The sequence below is a fragment of the Lontra canadensis genome, unplaced genomic scaffold (genome assembly GCF_010015895.1).
Source record: "Lontra canadensis isolate GAN:19392208 unplaced genomic scaffold, GSC_riverotter_1.0 scaffold38, whole genome shotgun sequence".
NCBI classification, from domain to species: Eukaryota; Metazoa; Chordata; class Mammalia; order Carnivora; family Mustelidae; genus Lontra; species Lontra canadensis.
Window position 1 is genome coordinate 3,996,634 of NW_022631032.1, and position 22,738 is coordinate 4,019,371.

A 22,738-nucleotide genomic window follows, 5' to 3' on the forward strand; every position below is an offset into this window, starting at 1 on the left:
TTATGTAACAGTCACAGATTTAGTCATTAGTTTAGTAACTAGTTAGCAGTTCTTTGTCTTTGAACCCAGTATTTGGCCATGACTTTGGTGACCTTGAGAAAGCCCTTGAATTTCTTCATCTATATAGACTGTGCTGTGTATTGTGTGCGTTGAATCTTCTGATAGGTGCTATTTAAGAGTTAAAATATTTCTATTTGGGTTGCTTTATGGTAAAACCTCAGTTTCACTTTTCATTTTGAAAGGTAATACTTTATGCATGATGTTAATAATTGGAAAAGTCAGACTTTAATGAAATGGAACAGAAATAAGATATATGAAGAGAGTTTGGAAATCCTTGTATCCTGCTGTATTCTTATTTTGTTGTGGCTGGTTCTTGTTTTAAGTCCTTTCATCAGTGAAATGGAATCTTTTTTAGACCATCTCACATGTGGTTCATGTACATACACGTTACCATCCCATATTACCTCTCCTTTTGGTTATAAATTATATGTAAAAATGGTTGGTAAAGGGAGTATTGGAAACCAGTCTGTGAAAATGAGATTGTTCTGAATCAGGCCAAATGTTTATATTTTATAAGAATATTTGAAGTTATGGGGCATCTAGGTGGCTTAGTTAGTTAAGTGTCTGATTCTGGATCTCAGCTCAGGTCTTCATCTCCGGGTTGTAGGTTTAGGCCCTGCACTGGGCTCCATGCTGGGTGTGGAGCCTGCTTCAAAAAAAAGAGAGAGTATTTGACTTTGGCCCTTGGCTTTTGGATTGTCAATCTGAAACGTCAGCTTGCTTTAATTTTCATTATTTTTAATTTCCTTTTTTTTTTTTTGACTAAAGATTTTATTTATTTTAGAGAGAGAGAGAGAGAGCAGGGAAGGGGCAGAGGGAAAAGGAGAAGCAGACTCCCCGCGGACAGGAAGCCCAACATGGGGCTTTAGACCCTGAGACCATGACCTGAGCCAAAGGCAGATGCTTAACTGAGCCACCCAGATGCCCCTGATTTTCCTTTTTTCACACGTTTGTTTAATTTTAGTTTTGGCTTACTAGATTAATAATCTTAAATCATTTTAGAGTAATTACTATACCCAGCAAGATAATTATATGTCTTGTTTCTTTTTTTTTTATTAAGATTTTATTTATTTATTTGAGAAAGATAGAATAGTAGTGGGATAAAGGGAGAGGGAAAGAATCTCTAGCAGACTCTGCTGAGTGTGGATCCCGATGCGGGGCGGAGTCTCATGACCCTGAGATTGTGACCTGAGTCAAAATCAAGAGTCCATCACTTAACTGACTGAGCTACCCAGGCACCCCAAAAATCTAGTTTCTTTTTTATCACTGCTCTACTTAATATAAACATGAGCAGCAACTCTTTTCATCCCTGCTTTATATTGGCATTTTTTGTCTTGAATATATATATAAATATTCGTGTTAACCAATTTAGTGAAAGGAGAGCAAAGAGCTTTTCTAGAGTAATGAAATATAAACTAATTACTTTAGTATAAAGTAGTACTCTTCTAACTCCTATTAACTCAGTAAGTTACTTAAAAGAAAGTGTCATCCATATACCCAAACCTTACATGAATTTACATTGACTCAGAGGAACCCAGAACCCTGTTTGTTGCTTGGAGTACAGACTGCTGGTGTCCCAGTCTGGATTTTTAAAATCCCTGCTAATCTGTGTATTACAGAGAAATGCCGAGAGAGCCATTGTGGTGATAAATGTTGGGTGCCTGGAGAGCGTCAGGTGCTCTGCTAGATGCTGTGGAAACAGTAGCGGATGAGCTGGAAACCTTCATAAACTCCCATGTTCTTATGGAGGTTATATTTTAGTAGTTGGAGACATTAACATATAAATAAGATACTTTAAAATAGTTATAGATAATCTTTGTTAAGGAGTATGACAGCAGAGATTTTTTTCCAGAGATTATTTTGAGATAGATGACCGTAAAATTTATTGAGCAAGTGGGGACACTTTCAAGAGTGAAAAGGGGCACTATTAATAATGAGTCTAGGACAGTAAGCATAAACCAGGACTGTCCTGGATAAATTGGGTCACATGGTTGAAGAGAGAACATTAGAGCTGAGACAGGAATAAGAAACCTGCAGTGGAGTCAAGCTGGAAGCCATGGAAGAGGAACGTGAGAGAGGCCCAAGCTGGGGGTGGTGGGTAGCTAGGCAACATTTGGGGGAAGAGAAGAATCAGAAAATGAAGTAACCCAGGGGAAGATAAGATCCAGGACATGTAAGGTAAAATATGGAATAGGAACTGGGAAAGGGGAGGAAGTGGGGACTAAAGGAGAACATGGGAAGTAAGGTAGGAACTTGGGGCTGGAGAATGGTTGGGTTATTTTTCATTCAGCGTGTTTGTCTTGTGCAGGCTTTGTGAGGCCCTGGGGGTACAGCAGAGAGCACAGGAGATGAAAGTATTATTGAGGCTGTCGTGCAGTTCCCAGGGGCACTGTGCGCAATGTGCTTTTTAAAATAACTCTTATATTCTAGTGGACAGTTGAGACAAGTGAACAAGTTGTGTTGTTTTAAAGGAGATAAAAGAAGATGGTATAAAACAGTGATGGGTCAGGGGCTTCTTTAGATATTTAACGGGGATTCTGAAAGAGGGTTGGTAAGCTGTGTGGTTTGAAGTAGTCCAGATGCTTTTTATGAGATCTGGCTTTGGGGACATTTTAGGCAACTTCTGAAATCTTGTGGAATCTTGCGAAATGGTGAGCATATTGAGTTGGGTGTTCTCATGGAACTGACCTGACCGGTTGTTGGGTAAGCAAAGTTTAGAGTGGTGATATTTAACATTCTGTATGACTTCTAAATTGGTAAATTGTTGACATTAAAAGTAAAAAATAAATTTGTGTTCTTAAGAATTTGAGATTCCAGGAAAAGTACAAATGAAAATATCCTTCTTTCCTCATAGTTTTAATGTAATTTCATCCTCATTTAAAGAATCATGTTTGTATGTAAATATAGAGTCTTCAGTACTTTGGTGTTTAGTTATTTTAATTAATTAGAAGAACAGAAGGGCATGATAAATGCCTTAAATTAACAGGTACATATATATGTAAGGACTTTCACATGCACTAGCTTGTTTGCCCCTAAGAAGTGAGAAAGGTCCAGAATTGGTGAAATACTGATTTTAGAAATAAGAGGATCCCCAGAAATCAGTGATAAATTAAGTATCTATAGATATTCATGATAACTTTTTGAATAACTTGTAGTCTGAAGTTCTAAGAGAGGCTTAGCTTGTGGAGTAATGTATTTGTTGCATTTGCTTTTTATTTTCTAAGCCAAGTAATTTGTGGAGCCCTAGAATTGTTTTTGTCTTATTTTATTAACTTGGGAGTGTATGTAATTGTTGGTTGGAAATTGGAGTAATGTAAAATTTTCAAGCTGATTTCAAGTTTCCAGCTACATTGTAAAATTAATTTTTGATTGAGCCACCTCATTTGAATTCTATAGTTTCTATGCCTGGTCAGAAACGTAATTCAATGTTTTTTTCTTTTCTCTCCTTTCATTTTCCTTTTCCTCTTCTTTCCTTTTCCTTTTCTTTTTCTCTTCTCTTCTTTTCTTTTGTGAGAACTTAGATAGGATTTGGATATATTAAGTGTACATTTTATAGAATTCAGTTATTGCTTAGTGCTGATCCCTCTGTTCCTCCTTTGAGAGCAGTTATTTAAAATAAATAAAAATAGTTAAAGAGTTAGCAAAAAAAGATAGTTGAAAAGTTGTGTTGTGTTGTGACATTTTCTATCAGCTAGATAGAAACTAATTTGATGTCCTCTTGTTTTACTTTAGTGTACAGTATTTAGTTCAGGTATTTACATATTTCTTTTTTAAGATACCAATCATGACAGTGAAAAAACCAGTGTGTATTTGGTTTGGGTTTGATCTGGGAACTACCTGCAGTAATGCATGTGCTTTAGAGCGGTAGTTTTATTTAGTTTATCATTGCTTTTCTTGATTTAGAAAAAGTTAAACTACTTTTCTCTCATGACCTTTTCTGACATGTGGTAATGCAGAGCTATATATATATATCTGTTAGTGTGTTGATGTTTGTAATTGTTTTACTTTGATACCATTGAATGCCATGTATTCAACTTAATTTATTAAAACATTGTTTTTGTAGTGTTTTCAAAAATAACTACTAAGCCTTTTTTCTTTTAGATATGTTTAATGTGTTTGACACAAATGATATGAAGAAAATTGTACTCGAGGATCTTCTAAAGGAAAAGTAAAACTGTTTGGATTTATAACCTGAAATGTAATTGTATTAAGTGAACAAATTATTTTTTCCAGGCAGACTCCAGGTTAAAAGCGCTTAATGCAACATTCAGAGTGAAAAACCCAGACAAGTAAGGTTTTGTTTTAATAACAATTACAGTGTTGTTTTGAATGATTTAATTTTTCATTTCTGAATGTATGCAGTTTATTTGCTAACTATTTTAAAAAGTAATTTACATTTAGTGAAATCCTCTTACAGTCTAAAACTGATTTTGAGATTTGGTAACTTAATTAGGTTTAAGGTTGCAAGTAACTAAGGTTTTAGAAAATTAAACCACTGCTTTTTTCTAGAAGGATTTATGAAAATGTTGAAGATATTAGAAAATTAAGAGATATAATTTTAATTTCATATGAAGTAGTTTTTCTTAATGACTTTGCTTGTCAAATATGTACAAAGTTCAAGATAAGATTATTATATGTTACAGTATATATTTAATAATAAACTACTTTGTCTACCAAGAAAACTTGATAGATAAATGTATACTAGTATAATAATTTCATGGAGATGTATTTATATGACAGCTGCTTGACTTCATTAACATCAGTTTGGTGTTTTGAGACCATTTCTATAATAAAGGAAGCCTGTGCATTCAGAAAAAAATTTCCTTAGGATGGGCCCTAGGCCTTTCTCAATATTTTGGTTTTACTCATTCTCTGAATTGGGTGGATAATTTAGGCTCCTCATCATATGGACCTTTACCTGGTCTTTGATTCAGCTAAATTTTTTAGTTAGAAAGGTTCTCAGGCAGATGAGACTTTTCCATTTTTGGCTACAACGTTCATGAGGTGTGTTAGAATTTCTCTGGTTAGGCCTTCAGCATTAATTTCTTTGTGATGTAAATTCTTACCAAATGCCAGGTTTGCATAGTCTGATAACGTATTATGCCTGACCTTATAAATCATAACACATTAGCATAATGCCTTTAGCTTTTAATATAAATTTTGAATATAAAATATAAATAAATATTTAAAGTTTTGGTAATCAGGAAATTGTGACCAGGTAACCATTGAGGGTTTTTAAAATTTTTTATTTTATTTTACCTTACTTTTTATAAGATTTTATTTATTTGACAGAGAGACACAATGAGAGAGGGAACACAAGCAGGGGGAGTGGGTAAGCGAGAAACAGGCTTTGCAAACGAGCAGAGAGCCCATACAGGGCTCAATCCCAGGACCTTGGGATCATGACCTGAGCCAGAGGCAGCCACTTAACGACTGAGCTGCCCAGGTGCCCTTAGAGTTGTTTTTTTTTAAATAGACTTATTTATTTATTTAAAAAACATTTATTTATTTGGGAAAGGGAGAGTGAGAGCATGAGCATGGGCATGATAGGGGCAGAGGGAGAGGACAAAGGGAGAAGCAGGCTCCCCGCTGAGCAGGGAGCCTGATGTGGGACTGCATCCCAGGACCCTGAGATCATGACCTGTGCTGAAGTCAGATGCTTAACCAACTGAGCCACTCAGGTGTCACTTTATTGACTTTTTAGAGGAGTTTTAGTTTTACAGAAAAATTGAATGGATAGCACAGAGGTCCCATATTTACCCTCTGCCCACACACATGCACAGTCAACCCTACTGCTAACGTCCCCCACCAGAATGGCACATTTGTTACAGTTGATGAATCTCTTTTGACCACACTGTTATCACCCAAAGACATTACGTTAGGATTCACTCTTGACAAATTTATAATGACATTTATTCATCACTATCATATCATACAAAGTATTTGCACTGTCGTGGGTCATCTGGCTGGCTCAGTCTGTGGAGCACATGACTGTTAGTCTCAAAGTCATGAGTTCAAGCCCCACGTTGGGCATGGAGCATACTTAAAATTAAAATAAATAGATAAAAACAAAAATAAACAAAAAAACCCAAGTATTTTCACTGTTCTAAATAAAAATCCTCTGTGGTCTGCCTATTTATCCCTCCATCCCAACCCCTGGAAACCAGTGATTTCCATAGTTTTGCCTTATCTAGAATGTCATATACAGTATATAGTCTTCTCAGATTGGCTTTTTTTACTTAGAAATATGCATTTAAGATTCCACTAAGGTTTCATTATGAGGGTTATAATGACATGCATGGTATATAAGAGATGTTCTCTAGATAAAGAACTAAAATTTTAAGTCACCCTCCAAAAAAAGCTTTGAGGTTTTTTGGAGGGTGACTTAAAATTTTAGTAGCTAGTAAGCTAGTTTTATGACTTTGGTGGATGTACATTCATTTGAGGAGCAAGTAGATGAGACTGTATTTTAATTATTTTAGTATTTTGTCAGTTGAATGTTTTTCAGCTTAAGAGTTTATTAATTGAATGAGGCCTTTCCTTTTTTGACCTAACCAGGTTTCTGGATTGTAAAATTTTATTTAATATCCATATTATGTATAGAATTTTCAGTTTGATATGACCAACAACATAACCAAGGCAGTTTTTTTGCTTCTGTTCTTATAATGTGTAACTAATATATAATTAGTAATAGAATTTGTTTGCCTTAAGTTCTGGATAAGAGGATTGTCTATATCATTCATTGTCCTTTTTTTTTTTTAAGTTCTATTTATTTATTTTTAAGTAATCTCTACACCAAACATGGGATCTCATGACCCGAGGGTCAAGAGTCAGATGTTCCTCCAACTGAGCCATCCAGGCACCCCTATATCATTCATTGTTAAAACAGAGTCTTCATGCAGAGAATCTCTGTTCTAGCTATATCATATATTATATATTGTATATATTTTATATACTGGGTCTAGGTGGTCCAATATATAATTATTCATACTATTACTAAAATAGTTTATATCACTAAAATACTTTCATTCTCTCCTTTCTTAAAATGTAGAAAACATTGTTTTAGAGGGATTACCAAAATGATACTAGCTTCACGCATGTTTATGTTTCTTCAAACTGGGGTACCTGGCTGGCTTAGTCAGAAGAGCATGTGACTTGATCTTGGGGTCATGAGTTGGAGCTCCACATTCAGTGTAGAGATTACTAAAAAAAAAAAATAATAAACTTAAATAAAATATGTTTCTTCAAACTAGACTGTTAAAGAGCAGTTTAAAAATGGGCCTTGAGTCTTCTACTTTTTGTGGCAAGATTTAGAGTATTTGGGCAATATTTAAGAGGTAGACCAAGAGGTTAGTTAGTAGAATGAATGAATGAGGCAGAAAATACAGACGGCACCCAGGTTTCAGTCTTCAGAGTGTGAGGGAATACAGGGAAGAGAGATTTGGGAGGGATAGGGGAAGATAAATTGAGTTTTGGGTATGTAAGCAAGTAGAAATGTCAGCTAGTCAGTAGGCATTATAGATCTGGTGGTTAGGAGAGATATTTGGGTAGGAGGTAGATGTTTGGAATTCAGTAGCATGTACATTATAATTGTGAAGCTTTGTGAATGATAAGTCACATAGAGTGTGTAGATTGAAAGATTGATTATTAAGATGGCTGAGGACCCAGGGTGGGACCCTAAGGAGTACCAACACTTTGGGGGTGTTTTCCAGAGCATAATCTGAGGATTAGTAGCCTCTGAATCCTGTAGGTTAGGCTTGTTAAACATTCAAGCTTCCTGAGTCCCACTAGGGCCTCCGTGCACAGTTTGCTTATTCACACCCCTTTCCTACTGAGAAGCCCTCGGTAGCATTTCTAACAAATACTTCAGGGGTTCTTTGCACACTAAAGTTGGAGGTGTAACAGGTGGGTGAAAGAAATGTGAACTGCCAAAGAGACTTTAGGCATAACCAGAGAGTACAAGGAAAATCATGAGAAAATAAAACCAATAGCAAGGGAACAAATTTTTGAGGAGGGTGAGGGTAGCTGTTTCATTGTTGAAAGATGAGGCCTAAAGGATATCCTTGGGTTTTAGCAACACGAGAATAATTAGTGAGTTTGTCAGGAGTATTTCTGTCCTTGGGTGCTGTAGGCAAAACTAGATTGCAGTGGGCTGCACAGTGAATGGGAGGTGGTTGTCACTTGAGAGAATGCCTTGTCAAAGTATGCCTTTGAGAGGCCTGGGTATGAGAGGGTGTTGAGAGTTGGGTGTGTTGTCAAGGGAGTGTGTACAGGTTTTTAAATATGGGAGAGTTAGTTGATATGCTAATGAGAAGGAGCTTATAGAGAGTGGAAGTTAGAAAATAGGAATCTGGGGTATAGCTTGGGTAGAATATAGAGTATTGATGGGAGGAAGGATCCTCGGGGGAAGGAAGAAATAATAGAGGTAGATGTGTTTGCTGGCAGGAGATCCTACTGATGGCTGTGTTTAATGTGTGAAGCTTGGTTGGAGAGCAACAGGTGGTGGTATCAGAAGTTTCATATCTTTATGCAGGATGGTAGTCACTAGATTAGGGAAACAAAGATTACTGAATAGAATAAAGACTGAGGTTAGAGACCATGAGTTTAGCACCTTGTATTTTTTCAAGTAATTTTTCAGATAATTTTTTTCTCTATCTCAGTTTCACAGTAAAAATTATAAAGTATGACATCTTTAAAAATATCAAAAGGAGAAAAAAATATCAAAAGAAAATATGGTTGTTTTAGAGTTTTTTGAATTTGTATTGGTGTGTACATAAAGCCAGCATATGGTCAAATAGAATCAGTTTCATTGTTCTCAGGAACTCCTGTTTTGTCTTTCAGTTTTTGACTTGTTTTCATGAGAAAAAAATGATGTTTTATTTATTTCCTGTTTCAGGAGATTTACTGAACTAAAACACTACAGTGATGAACTACAGTCTGTCATCTCACATCTTCTTCGAGTTAGAGCTGTAAGTGGTCCCCAAGAGTTTTTCGACATACATTTATAAGGAAGTGCTTCTCACCTAATTATGTTTTTAGATCATGGATGGTATTTATGATGAATAGCTGATTTTTGCTTTCAGATTTGGCCTGTTTATCATCTAAATTGCATTTTTAAGAAAATGTGAAATGTTTTATGGCATAAACAACTTGAAGGTTTTTAGCCTGTTGTTTTCTCTGTAGTTTGTGTATGGTTGTTTGACTATCTTGTCAAAGGCCTACCGTTTCAGTGTTGGAATATAATTAAGTAAGTGTGGGAGTTTAGATCTACATGTAATGATATCCTTATACTTTCAAGGTTATTTTTTTCTTTAATAGTGAAATAGCTTATATATGTTAGGCCATCCTGTGCCTGTGCTCTTAAATTCTCCTATATAAACTTATTTGGGGTAATGGTCTGCCATGACAAAATAAATTAGAAATGGAGGGACAATCACTGAATTTAACCATGTGGTTGGCTGTGGTAGACAGGGAATCCTTAGAACTTGCCTGTGCTAAAGACTTAGAAAGGGGCACCTGGGTGGCTTAGTTGGTTAAGCATCTGCCTTTGGCTCGGGTCATGATCCTGGAGTCCCGGATCAAGCCCCAAATTGAGCCCTGCATTGGCTTCCTGCTCAGTGGGGAGTCTGCTTCTCTCTTTCCCTCTGCTCCTCCCCCAGCTCATGTTCTTTCTCTCTAATAAATAAATAAAATCTTTTATTTATTTATTTATTTATTTATTTATTTATTTATTTGACAGAGAGAAAGAGAGAGATAGGCAAGTAGGCAGAGAGGCAGGCAAAGAGAGAGGGGGAAGCAGGCTACCTATTGAGCAGAGAGCCCGAGGCGGGGCTTGATCCCAGGACCCTGAGATCACGACCTGAGCCAAAGGCAGAGGCTTAAACCACCGAGCCACCCAGGCGCCCCAATAAATAAAATTAAAAAAAAAAAAGACTTTGAAAGATACTGGGATACCAGGTCTAGGATCACAACTTACACTGATTGGAAACCTCTTAAAATGCATTATATGGGATTTGTTTTAATGAGATCATCTACTGGTGAGGAGTAGAAAGTGGGGGCAGTTTTAGATGGAACTAGATTGGCCATATAATAATTGTTCAAGGTAGTGTTGGGAAGTGGAAGTATGTTCTGCTGTTCTCTACTTTTTGTATGTTTGAAGATTTCTATGATAAAAAGTATAAAAAAATAAGGGAAAAAATTCTTTTGAATATATTGGCCCAGTCTCCTATTTAACCATTTAGAATACCATTAGATTCCCTAAATAAATTATGAGATACTTCCTAATAAAAGAAAAGGACCTGTGAGAATTCTTAGGCTAGAGTCAACATCTGGGTATTGGGAAGCTATGGATTGATAAGGTCATTAGACAACAGTTCTTGTGGAAAGTTGGGGGTAGGGGGGACAGAGACTCTGCAGAATACTGGAAGAATAATTCATATAGCTTTGTCTTTTATACTAGAAACCTTGGAGAATCAATTTAAGTTAGAGGTCTGGCTGGTTGTGAAAGCTATATCCTTTTTAAAGACCTTCAACCAAAGGGAAGGGAAGGGGGAACACTGTAGAAAGCCTTGTTTTAGCAGGAAGGTTAACAGTTTTGGGAGTTCAATTAGGCAGAGGTACATTACTGTGCACTCACATGACTAACCCCAGGTATTGGAAGGCTCTCAAACAGCCTTTCAGACCCAGAAGAAAACTAGAGGACAAAGCAGAAAAACGAGCTAGAATCTGATTTATGAGAAATCTCCGAGAGGAGCGGTGAATTGAACAGAGTGTAACACCTAAACACTCAGAAAAGCTGTGAAGTATAGGTAATAAATTTAAGTGAGACCTGAAGGAGGGAGACATGATTGTCATTGTCATTGCTGTGAGACTGTTTATTTAGCCCGAAGGAAGGTATACATATGTGATGGCTTTCATAAAACAGTAAGAAAATTGTCACAGGGCAAGATAAACCATAGTGATTATATCTTGTTTTCTGCTGGAAGTATATTTTTAAATGCGATTAATATTTAATAACCTTTAAAGATTATGGTGAAATTTAGCCATATCAAACTTTTTTTTGCCCTAGGACTTTATTTGTTCTTCCTCATGCCCATATCACTTTTCCCACATGCCCCCCTTTAAGAACCTCTCTTGACCTATTCTTTTTTGTCATTCATTTCTCACCTCAAATGCCTCCCTCTGAGAAATCTTTCCTGGGCATCTTATATAAAATATGATGCAATTTTCTATCATTTTCTGTCATACTCTGTCATTGCTATTGTCTTTATATTAACACTATCAGACATTGTGTTCTGTTTTAATTTGTTAATTATCTTCTCTACTAGTATATGGGAGCTCCACAAGAGCAGCTTTATTTTCTCACTGCTAAATCCCTGGAATCATGTCCAATTCCTAGTATATACTCGCTATATATATAATTCATTGAATGAATGAACAAATGAATGTATATGCTGACATTTTTTTTTTAAAGATTTTATTTATTTATTTGACAGAGAGAGATCACAAGTAGACAGAGAAGCAGGCAGAGAGAGAGAGGGAAGCAGACTCCCCGCTGAGCAGGGAGCCCGATGCGGGACTCGATCCCAGGACCCTGAGATCATGACCTGAGCTGAAGGCAGCGGCTTAACCCACTGAGCCACCCAGGCGCCCCTATGCTGACATTTTTATGTTTAAGAAAGATCTGAAAAAGTAGAGAAATTGCTTCTTTTATTTTAAATTCCAGTATAGTTAACCTATAGTGTTATATTAGTTTGAGGCGTACAGTATAGTGATTCAACAATTCATACATCACCCAGTGTTCATCACAGCAAATGTGCTCCTTAATCCCCATCTCCTGTTTCACCCATCGCCCACTTACCTCCCCTCTGGTAACCATCAGTTTATACTCTATAGTTAAAATAAATTTTGCTTCTTGGGGCACCTGGGTGGTTCAGTGGGTTAAAGCCTCTGCCTTCAGCTCAGGTCATGATCTCAGGGTCCTGGGATCGAGCCCCACATCGGGCTCTCTGCTCAGCGGGGAGCTTGTTTCCCCACCCCCGTCTCTCTCTGCCTGCCTCTATGCCTACTTGTGATTCCTGTCTGTCAAATAAATCAAATCTAAGAATAAAGAGATTAAATTGCTTCTTGAATTTAATTATAACCAACCAGGAGAACTGGTCAGTAATGTATATGTGAAAAGAACCTTTGAAGAAAACAACCTTTTCATCAAAGAGTTTGTAATACATAAGTAAGAGAATTCTAGGTATAGATATTTATCCCAAACTTTTTGTTTGTGTGTTTTTGCTCAAGATTCTATTTATTTATTTATTAGAGAGAGAGTGCGCACACACGGCAGGGCGGGGAAGAGCAAAGAGAGAAGCAGATTCCCCGCTGAGCAGGGAGCCCGACTCGGCACTCAATCCCAGAACCCTGGGACTATGATCTGAACTGAAGGCAGATGTTTTAACCAGTTGAGCCACCCAAACATCCAAGATTTTGTTTAAAAAATATATATGTATAAATCGGGGCACCTGGGTGGCATAGTCGGTTGAGTGTCCAACTCTTAGTTTCAGCTCAGGTCATGATATCGTGGTTGTGGGATTGAGCCCCAAGTGGGCTCCCTGCTCAGTGTAGAGTCTGCTTCAGATTCTTTCTCCCTCTCCTTTGCCCCTCTGCCCCTCCCTGTTCATGTTCTCTCTCTCCCTCAGGTGAATAAATAAAATATTTTTAAAAAATTATTTAAGTTTTTTTTTAAAAGATTTTTTGTGTTTATATGTCCGAGAGAGAGAGGGAGCACAAGCAGGGGGAGTGGCAGGCAGAGGAAGAAGCAGGCTTCCTGCAGAGCATGAGCCCGACGTGGGACTCGACCCTGAGCCAAAGGCAGATGCTTAACCAACTGACCTAGGCCTCCCTAAGATTTTATTTTTTAAATAGTCTTTGTACCCAGCATGGGGCTGTAATTTACAACCTTGAGATCAAGAGTTGAATGCTCTGCAGACTAAGTCAGCAAGGCACCTCATCCTAAACTTTATGAAAAAGGCTTCAGAAACTTTATGACATTGAAGATAGCTTGAGCTCTTGAAAGGAAAGGCAGCACTCGATCTGTGAGTCAAATTGAAATTCTGAGTGAGTGAATGAAGAAGTGCTAGTGAACAATATAGGATGCTTTCTTTTTTTTTTTTTAAGATTTTATTTATTTAAATGACAGAGGCAGGGAGAGAGGGAACACAGCAGGGGAAGTGGGAGAGGGAGAAGCAGACTCCCTGCTGAGCAGGGAGCCCGATGTGGGGCTCAATCCCCAGGACCCTGGGATCATGACCTGAGCTGAAGGCAACCACTTAACGGCTGAACTACCCAGATGCCCCCCAAATTTCCACTTTTGTCTGACTCTAAAGCCCATGCTCTTAACTACCTATAAATGGCATATTGACAGAGGACATAAATTCAGGTAGACTGAGCAAGAAGAGAACTGGCTTTCATTGAGTCATCCTCCTTATTGCAAGGACCCTTACAAATGTCATCTTATTTAATCCTTACAAAGTTATATGATGGTCATTTCCACATTTCTAGAAGAAAGGTGTAATAACAAGGGTTGGTTTGGTTTACTAAATCTCCAAAGTTAAACCCTAAAGTAAGAAGGAGCTGGAATTTGAACTCATTCATTTGACTATAAATCCTGTATTTCCTCTGTAGTATATGCTGCCTCTTTAGGGAAAAATCACATTTAAAAGCAAGGGGGGATTAACTTCACAAATACTGTGAAAATGCATATTATAATTATTAAGATACTACTTGACATTTGTAGTCCTAAAGATGGAATTGTCTAGTGTTTGTGAGCTATTTAGTGATGGTGTCAGTATAAAGTACTACGTGCAGCTCGTTTGGGAACCATTGTGGCAGTAAGTAACAAGAGTTTACTCTTATCATCTTTGAGTCCTTAGGAAATAGTTCAAGAGAAAAGAAAAGCTATGTGTGTCTAGGATCATCCAAAGAATGTCCTGAAACTGTCCATTTTAACATTTAATTAGCTACTACTTCAGTGAGGACAGAAAAGGCATTCTTATCGCTCCCAATGATCCTGAGCTGGGTAGAATGATTGGATGAGTCTGTCACATTTCTTCTGCTGTCATCGAATTTGCTAGGTGTCACTTTTTCCCTGTCAGTTGTCAGATGATTAGTTTTCAAAAAAGAAAGACTTGTCAAGAGAAATGGAATTGGCAGTCTAGCTTCTTTTCCCTGTCACCAATGACCCATGAATTAATTTGGTTTTAGGTTTTCATCATTCCCGTTTTATTTTTCTGCCCTTTTTGCTTTTCCTTTTCTCTAGAAATGATAATTTTTGGTTATAGTTTTTCTTTGTTTCATCTTCTTTCTCACTGCTTGATTATCTAGGTGCAAGTCATTTCATGTTTAAGTTGGCTGGATCCGTTTATTTCCATGAATAGCTGATACCAGAAACACTGGTCTCGTAACAACTACTGTGTGTGTGTGGTCTAGTTCGTGGGTAGGTTGTTCCTTATGTGGTTGCTCACCTTTTTGGTATAGGAAGACTTACCTCTTTTGGGCATGCTATGTGGGCCGAATTATTTTTCAGAGTTCTAATTATGGTAGAAGATCCTTTTGTACCAGCTTCCAGGAGTGATATACTTTAAAGAAATAGACTTTTTAAAATATTTATTTATTTAAATAAACATATAATGTATTTTTATCCCCAGGAGTACAGGTCTGTGAATCAAGAAATAAACTTTTTTTTTAAAATATTTTATTTATTTATTTGACAGAGATCACAAGTAGGCAGAGAGGCAGAGAGAGAGGAGGAAGCAGGCTCCCGCGGAGCAGAGAACCCAATGTGGGGCTTGATCCCAGGACCCTGAGATTATGACCTGAGCCAAAGGCAGAGGCTTAACCCACTGAGCCACCTAGGCGCCCCAAGAAATAAACTTTTAATCCTTGGGATTTACAAACTTTTTTAAAAAATATTTTATTTATTTATTAGAGAGAGAAAGAGCATGAGCATGAGTAAGGGGAAGGGTAGAAGGAGAGGGAAGAAGACTTCTTGCTGAGCAGGGAGCCCAGCAAGGGGCTCAATCCCAGGACCCTGAGATCATGACCTGAGCCAAAGGCAGATGTTTAATTGACTGAGCCACCCAGGTACCCCCAAACTTTGTCTTTGAACATTTATTTTGGATCTGCATTTTGTACTTAAGTTGCTTGTAGTTTCTGTTCTTACGTGGTTAATAAGTGCTCTCCCTCTCTTCCATACGTAATATCTTAGTGGGTGATAAAATGCTCAGCTTTCCAGAAGAGGTTTGATCTTTAAAGTACAAAGATCTAAGTGAGTTAGTGGTCTAGAATGGCATTTTGCCAGTTCTGTATGGTGTTTTCTAGTGCAAACCATATCTCTCTTGAATAGTCATGATTCATGTATGGTGGTAAAGGTCCAAAAAGTCCTGCGTGAAAGAAAAGTGTTAAATTTTGGGATGCCTGGGTGCCTCAGTTGGTTGAACTTTGGCTCAGGTCATGATACTGGAGTCCAAGGATCAAGTCCGTGGTTGGGGGCAGGGGTGGTCTGCTCCCTCTGACCCTTCCTCCCTCAAGCTTGCTCTCTCTCAAATATCTTTAAAAAAAAGTGTTAAATTTTATTATCTCAATGTTTCCCAAACTTACTTGATGATGGAACAACTTTAAGAAAAAGCAAATAGACTTTGACACTCTCTATAGGACTCAAAAAATAATTGGGAAATAACATCCTTAGAGAAATTAGTTGAGAGGTCTGGGGACAACTCTGTGGAGTGTTTCAAGCAGAATGAAGACTATGAGTTTTGTCCCAAGTCTAGTGCAGGGATGGACAGACTTTTACGGAAGGCCAGATAGTAAATATTTTCAGCCTTTTGGGCCATATGATCCCTGTCAGATCTGTTCAGCTCTGCTGTGAAAGCAGCCATAGACCATGCTGACATGAATGTTCTAATGAGGCTTTACAGAAACAAGTTGCAGTCCTGTGGTGTGCTGCTCCCTAGTCTAGTGGGTATGCGTTCCTTCAAGCCAAGCCAAGGAGAGATGGAAAACATTTTATGTTCCTCTTAGACCTGCTCCAAGTATTCATAATTCTGGTTCCTTCACTTTAAGCTGAGGTATTGAAAGGGTTAGGATTTGTTGTATGGTTAATGCCTAATTCCTCAGATTATTCACATTTGAGTAAGAAATTAGGAACATAATTTATCCTAGGGTTTACATTTAGGAACTGTGTACCAAGAATTTTTTGGTATCCCAGGAATTTTTTTTTTAGGGTTTAGGGTTTTATGTGGGATTACCTTTTGGCCTACAGTTCACGTCCATAACACTTTGGAGGAGAGTTTGTGGTGTTTTGTCTTTTGTAAAATTTGTGTAACTAGCTAAGCAGTATATATTTCATCTCGATCTAAATTAATTCTATTTTTATTAAAATATCTAACGTGTTGGTTAGAAGGAGTTATGAAAAAGTAGCATTGAAGTATGTTGCATGTATTTAGCATTTGTGTATAAAACTGTTAATAAAATTGAAAATGTTTATTTTTCCCCCTGATAAATGCCAGTTTGAGGACTTTATCATAAGGAAATAATTGAAATTTAGAAAAAACTTTACTCTCACAGATGTTTATTAAAACATTATGTATAACACTAAAAAACTTAGGGGTAGCTAAATATCCAACAAGGAGTGCTTTTGTATCTTATACACTGCTACGTGGAATTTTATGCAACTATTTAAAGTGGTATTTATTAAAAGTAAAAGTAGCTTTCTGGATAAAAATATTATCACCTTTAAAAAAAATTTATTTATTTGAGCGAGAGAGAGCGTGAGAGGGGAGAGCATCAGAAGGAGAACAGGCTCCCTGCTGAGTGGGGAGCCTGGTAAGGGAGTTGTACAATGGGACTCCGCAATCATGACCTGAGCTGAAGGCAGTTGCTTAACCGACCAAGCTATCCAGGCATCCCTATCACTTTTAATATAGGAAATTTTTAAACAATAATTAAAACATGTTTATATATGTTCTTTATTTTTATGTGTGTGTGTGTACATGTATGTACACACATATATATATAAATATATGTATACATAATACACACACACACACATATACACATATATATATATAAAAGCAGTTACATAAATATGATGGCAGCAGTATTCCCCCGCCTTCCCATAATGAGACTTTGGGAAATGAAAGTTTTTTCTTTTTCATGTTTTCCAAGTTTATTGTACTAATCATTTTTTTAAATGAGGATAATGTTTCTCTTTTTTTTAAAGAGTAAAGGTGTGTATAACTTTGATCTAATATTAATTTCTTTTAAAAATTTGTTCCAGAGAGTTGCAGATCGACTGTATGGTGTATATAAAGTACATGGGAATTATGGGCGAGTTTTCAGGTGAGCATTATATAAGCTTCTAAAATAATTGATTAGCTCTAATTAGCTTTTTGCCTGAGAACTATAATTCCTGAACATTTATGCGTCTGAAATGTAGAAGTTTAGTTTTCATTTATTTTTTTATGTTACAGCGTAATTAGTTAATGTTTTATTCAAGTGTACTTAACATCCAGTGTTATATTAGTTTCAGGTGTACAATGTAATGATTGAACAATTCTGTACATTTCTCAGTGCTCATCAAGATAAGTGTACTCTTAAATCCCCTTCACCTATTTCACCCATTTCCCAACCCCCCCCATACCCTCCACCCCCTTGGTAACTACCAGTTTGTTTTCGGTATTTAAGAGCCAGAGGTTTTTTTTTTTTGTCTGTCTCTTTTTTTTGTTGTGTTTCCTAAATTCCACATATGAGTGAAATCATAGTGTTTGTTTTCCTCTGTCTGACTTACTGCACTTAATGTTATACTCTCTAGGTCCATTCATGTTGTTGCAAATGGCAAGATTTCATTCTTTTTTTATGGTACACACACGATGGATAAAGAAGATGTGAGCTAGATATATATGAGTATGAATATACATAAATATATAAATATATTTCTAGCTCAAATCTTTATCTGTTCACCTATGTATAAACACTTGGGTTGATTCCATATCTTGGCTATTATACATAATGTTGCAACATACATAGGGGTGCATATATCTTTCAGAATTTATTTTTTCTATGGATGATTTTTTTTCTATGGTTTTTGTTTTCTATGGGTAAAGAAAATCTGGGTGAATTCCTACTAGAATTACTGGATCATATGGTAATACTGTTTTTAATTTTTTGAGGAAGCTCCATACTGTTTTCCAGAGTGGTTGCACCAGTTTGTATTCCTACTGACAGTGCAGGAGGATTCCTTTTTCTCCACATCCTCATCAACACTTGTTACCTCTTGTCATTTTGATTCTGGCGATTTTGACAGATGTGATACCTCATTATAGTTTTGATTTGCATTTCCCTGGTGATTAGTGATCTTGAGAATCTTTTCATGTGTCTCTTGTCTGCCTGTATGTCTTCTTTAGAAAAAAATGTCTTTTTAGGTCTTCTGCCTATTTTTAATTGGATTATTTGTGGGGTTTTGCTGTTGGTTTGTACAGGTTCTTTATATTTTGATATTAACCCTTTAATCAGATACATCATTTGCAAATACCTTTTCCCATTCAGTAGGTTGTGTTTTCATTTTGTTGATTGTTTCCTCACTGTACAAATGCTTTTTATTTTGGCTTTTGTTTATCTTATCTGAGGAGACATATCTAGAAAATTGTTTCCTTTGGCTGATGTCAGAGAGGTTACTGCTTATGTTTTCTTCTAAGAGTTATGATTTCAGGTCTCACTTTTCTGACTTTAATCCATTTGAGTTTATTTTTGTGGTGCAAAAAAGTGGTCCAGTTTCATTCTTTTACATGTAGCTGCCCAGTTTTTTTGTAGAAGAGATTTGTTGAAGAGACTCTGTCTGTTGAAGAGACTCCATTGTAATTCTTTTTTTTTTTTTAAGATTTTTATTTATTTATTTGACAGAGAGATCACAAGTAGGCAGAGAGAGGCAGGCAGAGAGAGAGGGGGAAGCAGGCTCCCCACTGAGCAGAGAGCCCGATGTGGGGATCGATCCCAGGACCCTGGGATCATGAGCTGAACCGAAGGCAGAGGCTTAACCCACTGAGCCACCCAGGCGCCCCTCCCTTGTATATTCTTGCCTTCTTTATTGTAGATTGACCACATAGGTGTATGTTTATATCTGGGCTTCTATTCTGTTCCATTGATTTATGTATCTGTTTTTGTGCCAGTAGCATATTGTTTTGATTACTACAGCTTTGTAGTATTTCTTGAAATCTGGTATTGTGATACCTCCAACTTTGTTTTTCTTTCTTAAGGTTGCTTTGGCTTTTCGGGGTCTTCTATGGTTCCTCACAGATTTTAGGATTATTTGTTCTAGTTCCATGAAAACTGCTGTTTGGTATTTTGATAGGGATTGCATTTAAATCTCTAGATTGCTTTGGATAGTGTGACACGTTTTAACAATATTGGTTCTTTGAGTCCATGAATATTTGTGTCCTCTTCAATTTCTTTCATCAGTTTTTATAGTTTTCAGAGATGACAGGTCTTTCACCTCTTTGGTATTTTTATTTTTAGTGATAGTTATAAGTGGTTCTTAATTTTTCTTTCTGTTGCATTATTAGTGTACAGAAATGTAGTAGTTTTCTGTATATCAATTTTGTGTCCTGCAACTTTACTGAATTCTTTATTGGTTCTAGTAGTTTTATGGTGGAATCTTTAGGGTTTTCTGTATCTAGTATCATGTCATTTGCAAATAGTGAACTTTTTACTTCTTCCTTACCAATTTGGATGACTTGTATTTCTTTTTCTTGTCTGCTTGCTGTGGCTAGGACTTGAGTCCTGTTAACAGTGGTGAGCATTGACATCCTTATTCCTTTACTGATCTTAGAGGAAAAGGTTTCAGTTTTTCAGCATTGAGTATGATGTTAACTGTGGATTTTTCATATATGGCCTTTATTAATGTTGAGGTATGTTCCTTCTAAACCCACTTTGTTGAGAGTTTTTATCAAGAATGAGTGTTAGACTTCATCAGATGCTTTTTCTGCATTTATGGATGATTATATGGTTTTTATTCTTTCTCTTTTAATGTGATATATTGTGATTGATTTGTGAATATTGAACCACCCTTGCATTACTAGAATAAACCCCACTTGACTATTGGAAAAGATCCTTTTAATGTATTTATTGTTGAATTTGATTTGCTAATATTTTTTTGAGAGTTTTTGCATTTACGTTCATCAGAGATATCGGCCTGTAGTTTGGTTTGGTTTGGTTTTGGTATCAGGACAGTGCTGGCCTTGTAGAATGAATTTAGTTTGAGAATAAGTATTAGCTCTTTCTTAAATGTTTGGTAGAATTTACTTGTGTAGTCATCTGATCTTAGACTTTTGTTTGTTGGGAGGTTTTTTTTGTTTTGTTTTGTTTTTTAAACTGTTTCATTTTTATTGCAAGTAATCAGTCTGTTCAAATTTTCTATTTCGTCCTAATTCAGTTCTGGAGGGCTCTGTTTCTAGGAATTTTACCCATTTCCTCTAGGTTGTTCAGTTTGTTGGCATATATAATTTTTCATAGTATTCTCTTGTAATTCTTTTTATATCTGTGGTGTTGGGGTTTTTTGTTGTTATTTCTTGTGTGTTTTTTTTTTTTTTATTTTAGCCATACTGATATATATAAGGTGATACTTCATTTTGATTTTGATTTATACTAGATAATTTATTCTTGCTTGTTTTTTTTTTTTTTTTTGGTTGGTGTTGGTTTTTATTTCTTTTCCTTAATTTCTGATTTTATTTGGGTCTCTTTTTTTCTTGAGTCTGGCCAAAGGTTTACCAATTTTATCTTTTGACTAGCTCCTCAAAGAATTTTGTTTTGAAGCGATGTCCTATAATAGTAGTTTTCAAAGTTTTTGTTTTAAAGTATTTCTTAGACAATTATCATATGATCTCTCTGATATGAGGAATTTGAGAGGTTGGGTGGGGGGTCGTGGTAGGGGGTCGTGGTGGGTAGGGAGGGAAAAAAATGAAACAAGATGGGACTGGGGAGGGAGACAAACTGTAAGAGACTCTTAATCTCACAAAACAAACTTAGGGTTGCTGGGTGGTGGGGGGTAGGGAGAGGGTGGTTGGGTTATGGACACTGGGGCGGGTATGTGCTATGGTGAGTGCTGTGAAGTGTGTAAGCCTGATGATTCACAGACCTGTACCCCTGAGGCAAATAATACATTATATGTTAATGAAAAATTTTAAAATAAAATAAAATAAATTATTTCTTTCAATAAAAAATAAGAAATCCAATATGTTGAGCAGATGAAAATGAAACTACCCTGAAGCTATGACCAGTGCCCTTTATTTTGTTGTCAGAATGCCCAAGAAGATTCCATTGGAAATCACTGTTTTATAGAATTAGTGATACACTTTTTTTTCTTTCTTGGTGTTACTTTATAAATTTTGAAGGATTTTGCAAGAGAGTTTTTCAGTCTTGGGGCAGTTTTTTTTGTTAATTTAGAATATTTACTTGTGTATAGTGCTTGCATGTTGTGGTTATTTTTGAGCCTTTTGTGATTTTTTTGTGTGTATTAATTATTTTGGTTGTGACATCTTAGAAGTTATCCAAATATTTTTATAAGAAAATGTCTTGCTAATGTTGCATTATAAGTCCTTTTGACTGGATTAATTTAAAAATGATTCATTTTATATTTTTAAATAGGTAATACATTCATATGGCACAAAATTCAATAGGTATAAAAGCTTTTACAGTGAAAAGTCTCCCTTCTCTGTTAACCACCCAGGTCTCCTCTGAGACAGCTAATACAGTTTTCTTATGCATCCCTGTAGTAAAATGTAATTCTATAAATATATTAATATACAAACACAGTTGGGTGCTTAACCAACTGAGCCACCCCTTAAAAATATTAAGTAATCTTTACACCTAAAGTGGAGCTCGGACTTACAACCCTGAGATCAAGAGTTGCATGATCTACTGACTGAGCCCGCCAGGCTCCCCTATAGTTCATAGATGGACTTCAGGTTGTCAGAAGTTTCTGAAATTCCATGCCAAATTTTGTTTGTGATTTTTTTTTTCCTTCTTAGGGAAACGTCCATAGTTTTCATCAGTTTCTACAGAAGAGCCAAGGCTTTTTTTGATCTGATTCCTCTGTGACAATTCCCTACCCATTAAGTACTTTAAGATTCAGTTATTCCTCTTCTAATGTTGATGTTAAATCTAAATGTTGATGTTAAAAACTACCCTTTAATAGTTCTTTTTATGTTAATGGTTTCCTCCTCTCCACTGTAACCTGGTTAACATTTCCTATTTCCAATGCTATATATATCCTTGGACCCCAGGTTAGAACCTTTTGTTTAGTAGTGCTTCTTAAATTTTAATGGGCATATAGATCACCTGGAGAACTATATTTGAACTATATATATCAAATTTAAGGTGACAGAGGTATGGAAAATGAATATTTTGGTGCAGTAGATCTAGAATGGGTTTTGTGATCCTGCATTTATTTATTTATTTACCTTTTATTTTTTAAGATTTTATTTATTTGTCAGAGAGAGCGAGCACACCAACAAGCAGGGGTAGTGGCAGTAAGAGGGAGAAGCAGGCTTCCTGCTGAGCAAGGAACCTGTTGCGGGACTTGATCTCAGGACCCTGGGATCAGGACCTGAGCTGAAGGCAGGCACTTAACAATCTG

At 36.4% G+C, this 22,738-nt stretch overlaps 1 protein-coding gene across 1 annotated transcript in view; it reads left to right on the forward strand.

The window, feature by feature from the left end:
• The window catches only part of SNX4 (sorting nexin 4), a 64,379-nt gene that overhangs the window by 23,800 nt on the left and 17,841 nt on the right, over positions 1-22,738 (forward strand). The window contains exons 6-8 of the mRNA XM_032869438.1: positions 4,294-4,349; positions 8,957-9,029; positions 17,387-17,448. Coding sequence (XP_032725329.1) covers positions 4,294-4,349; positions 8,957-9,029; positions 17,387-17,448 — 191 coding nt within the window. The remainder of the gene's footprint in view (positions 1-4,293; positions 4,350-8,956; positions 9,030-17,386; positions 17,449-22,738) is intronic.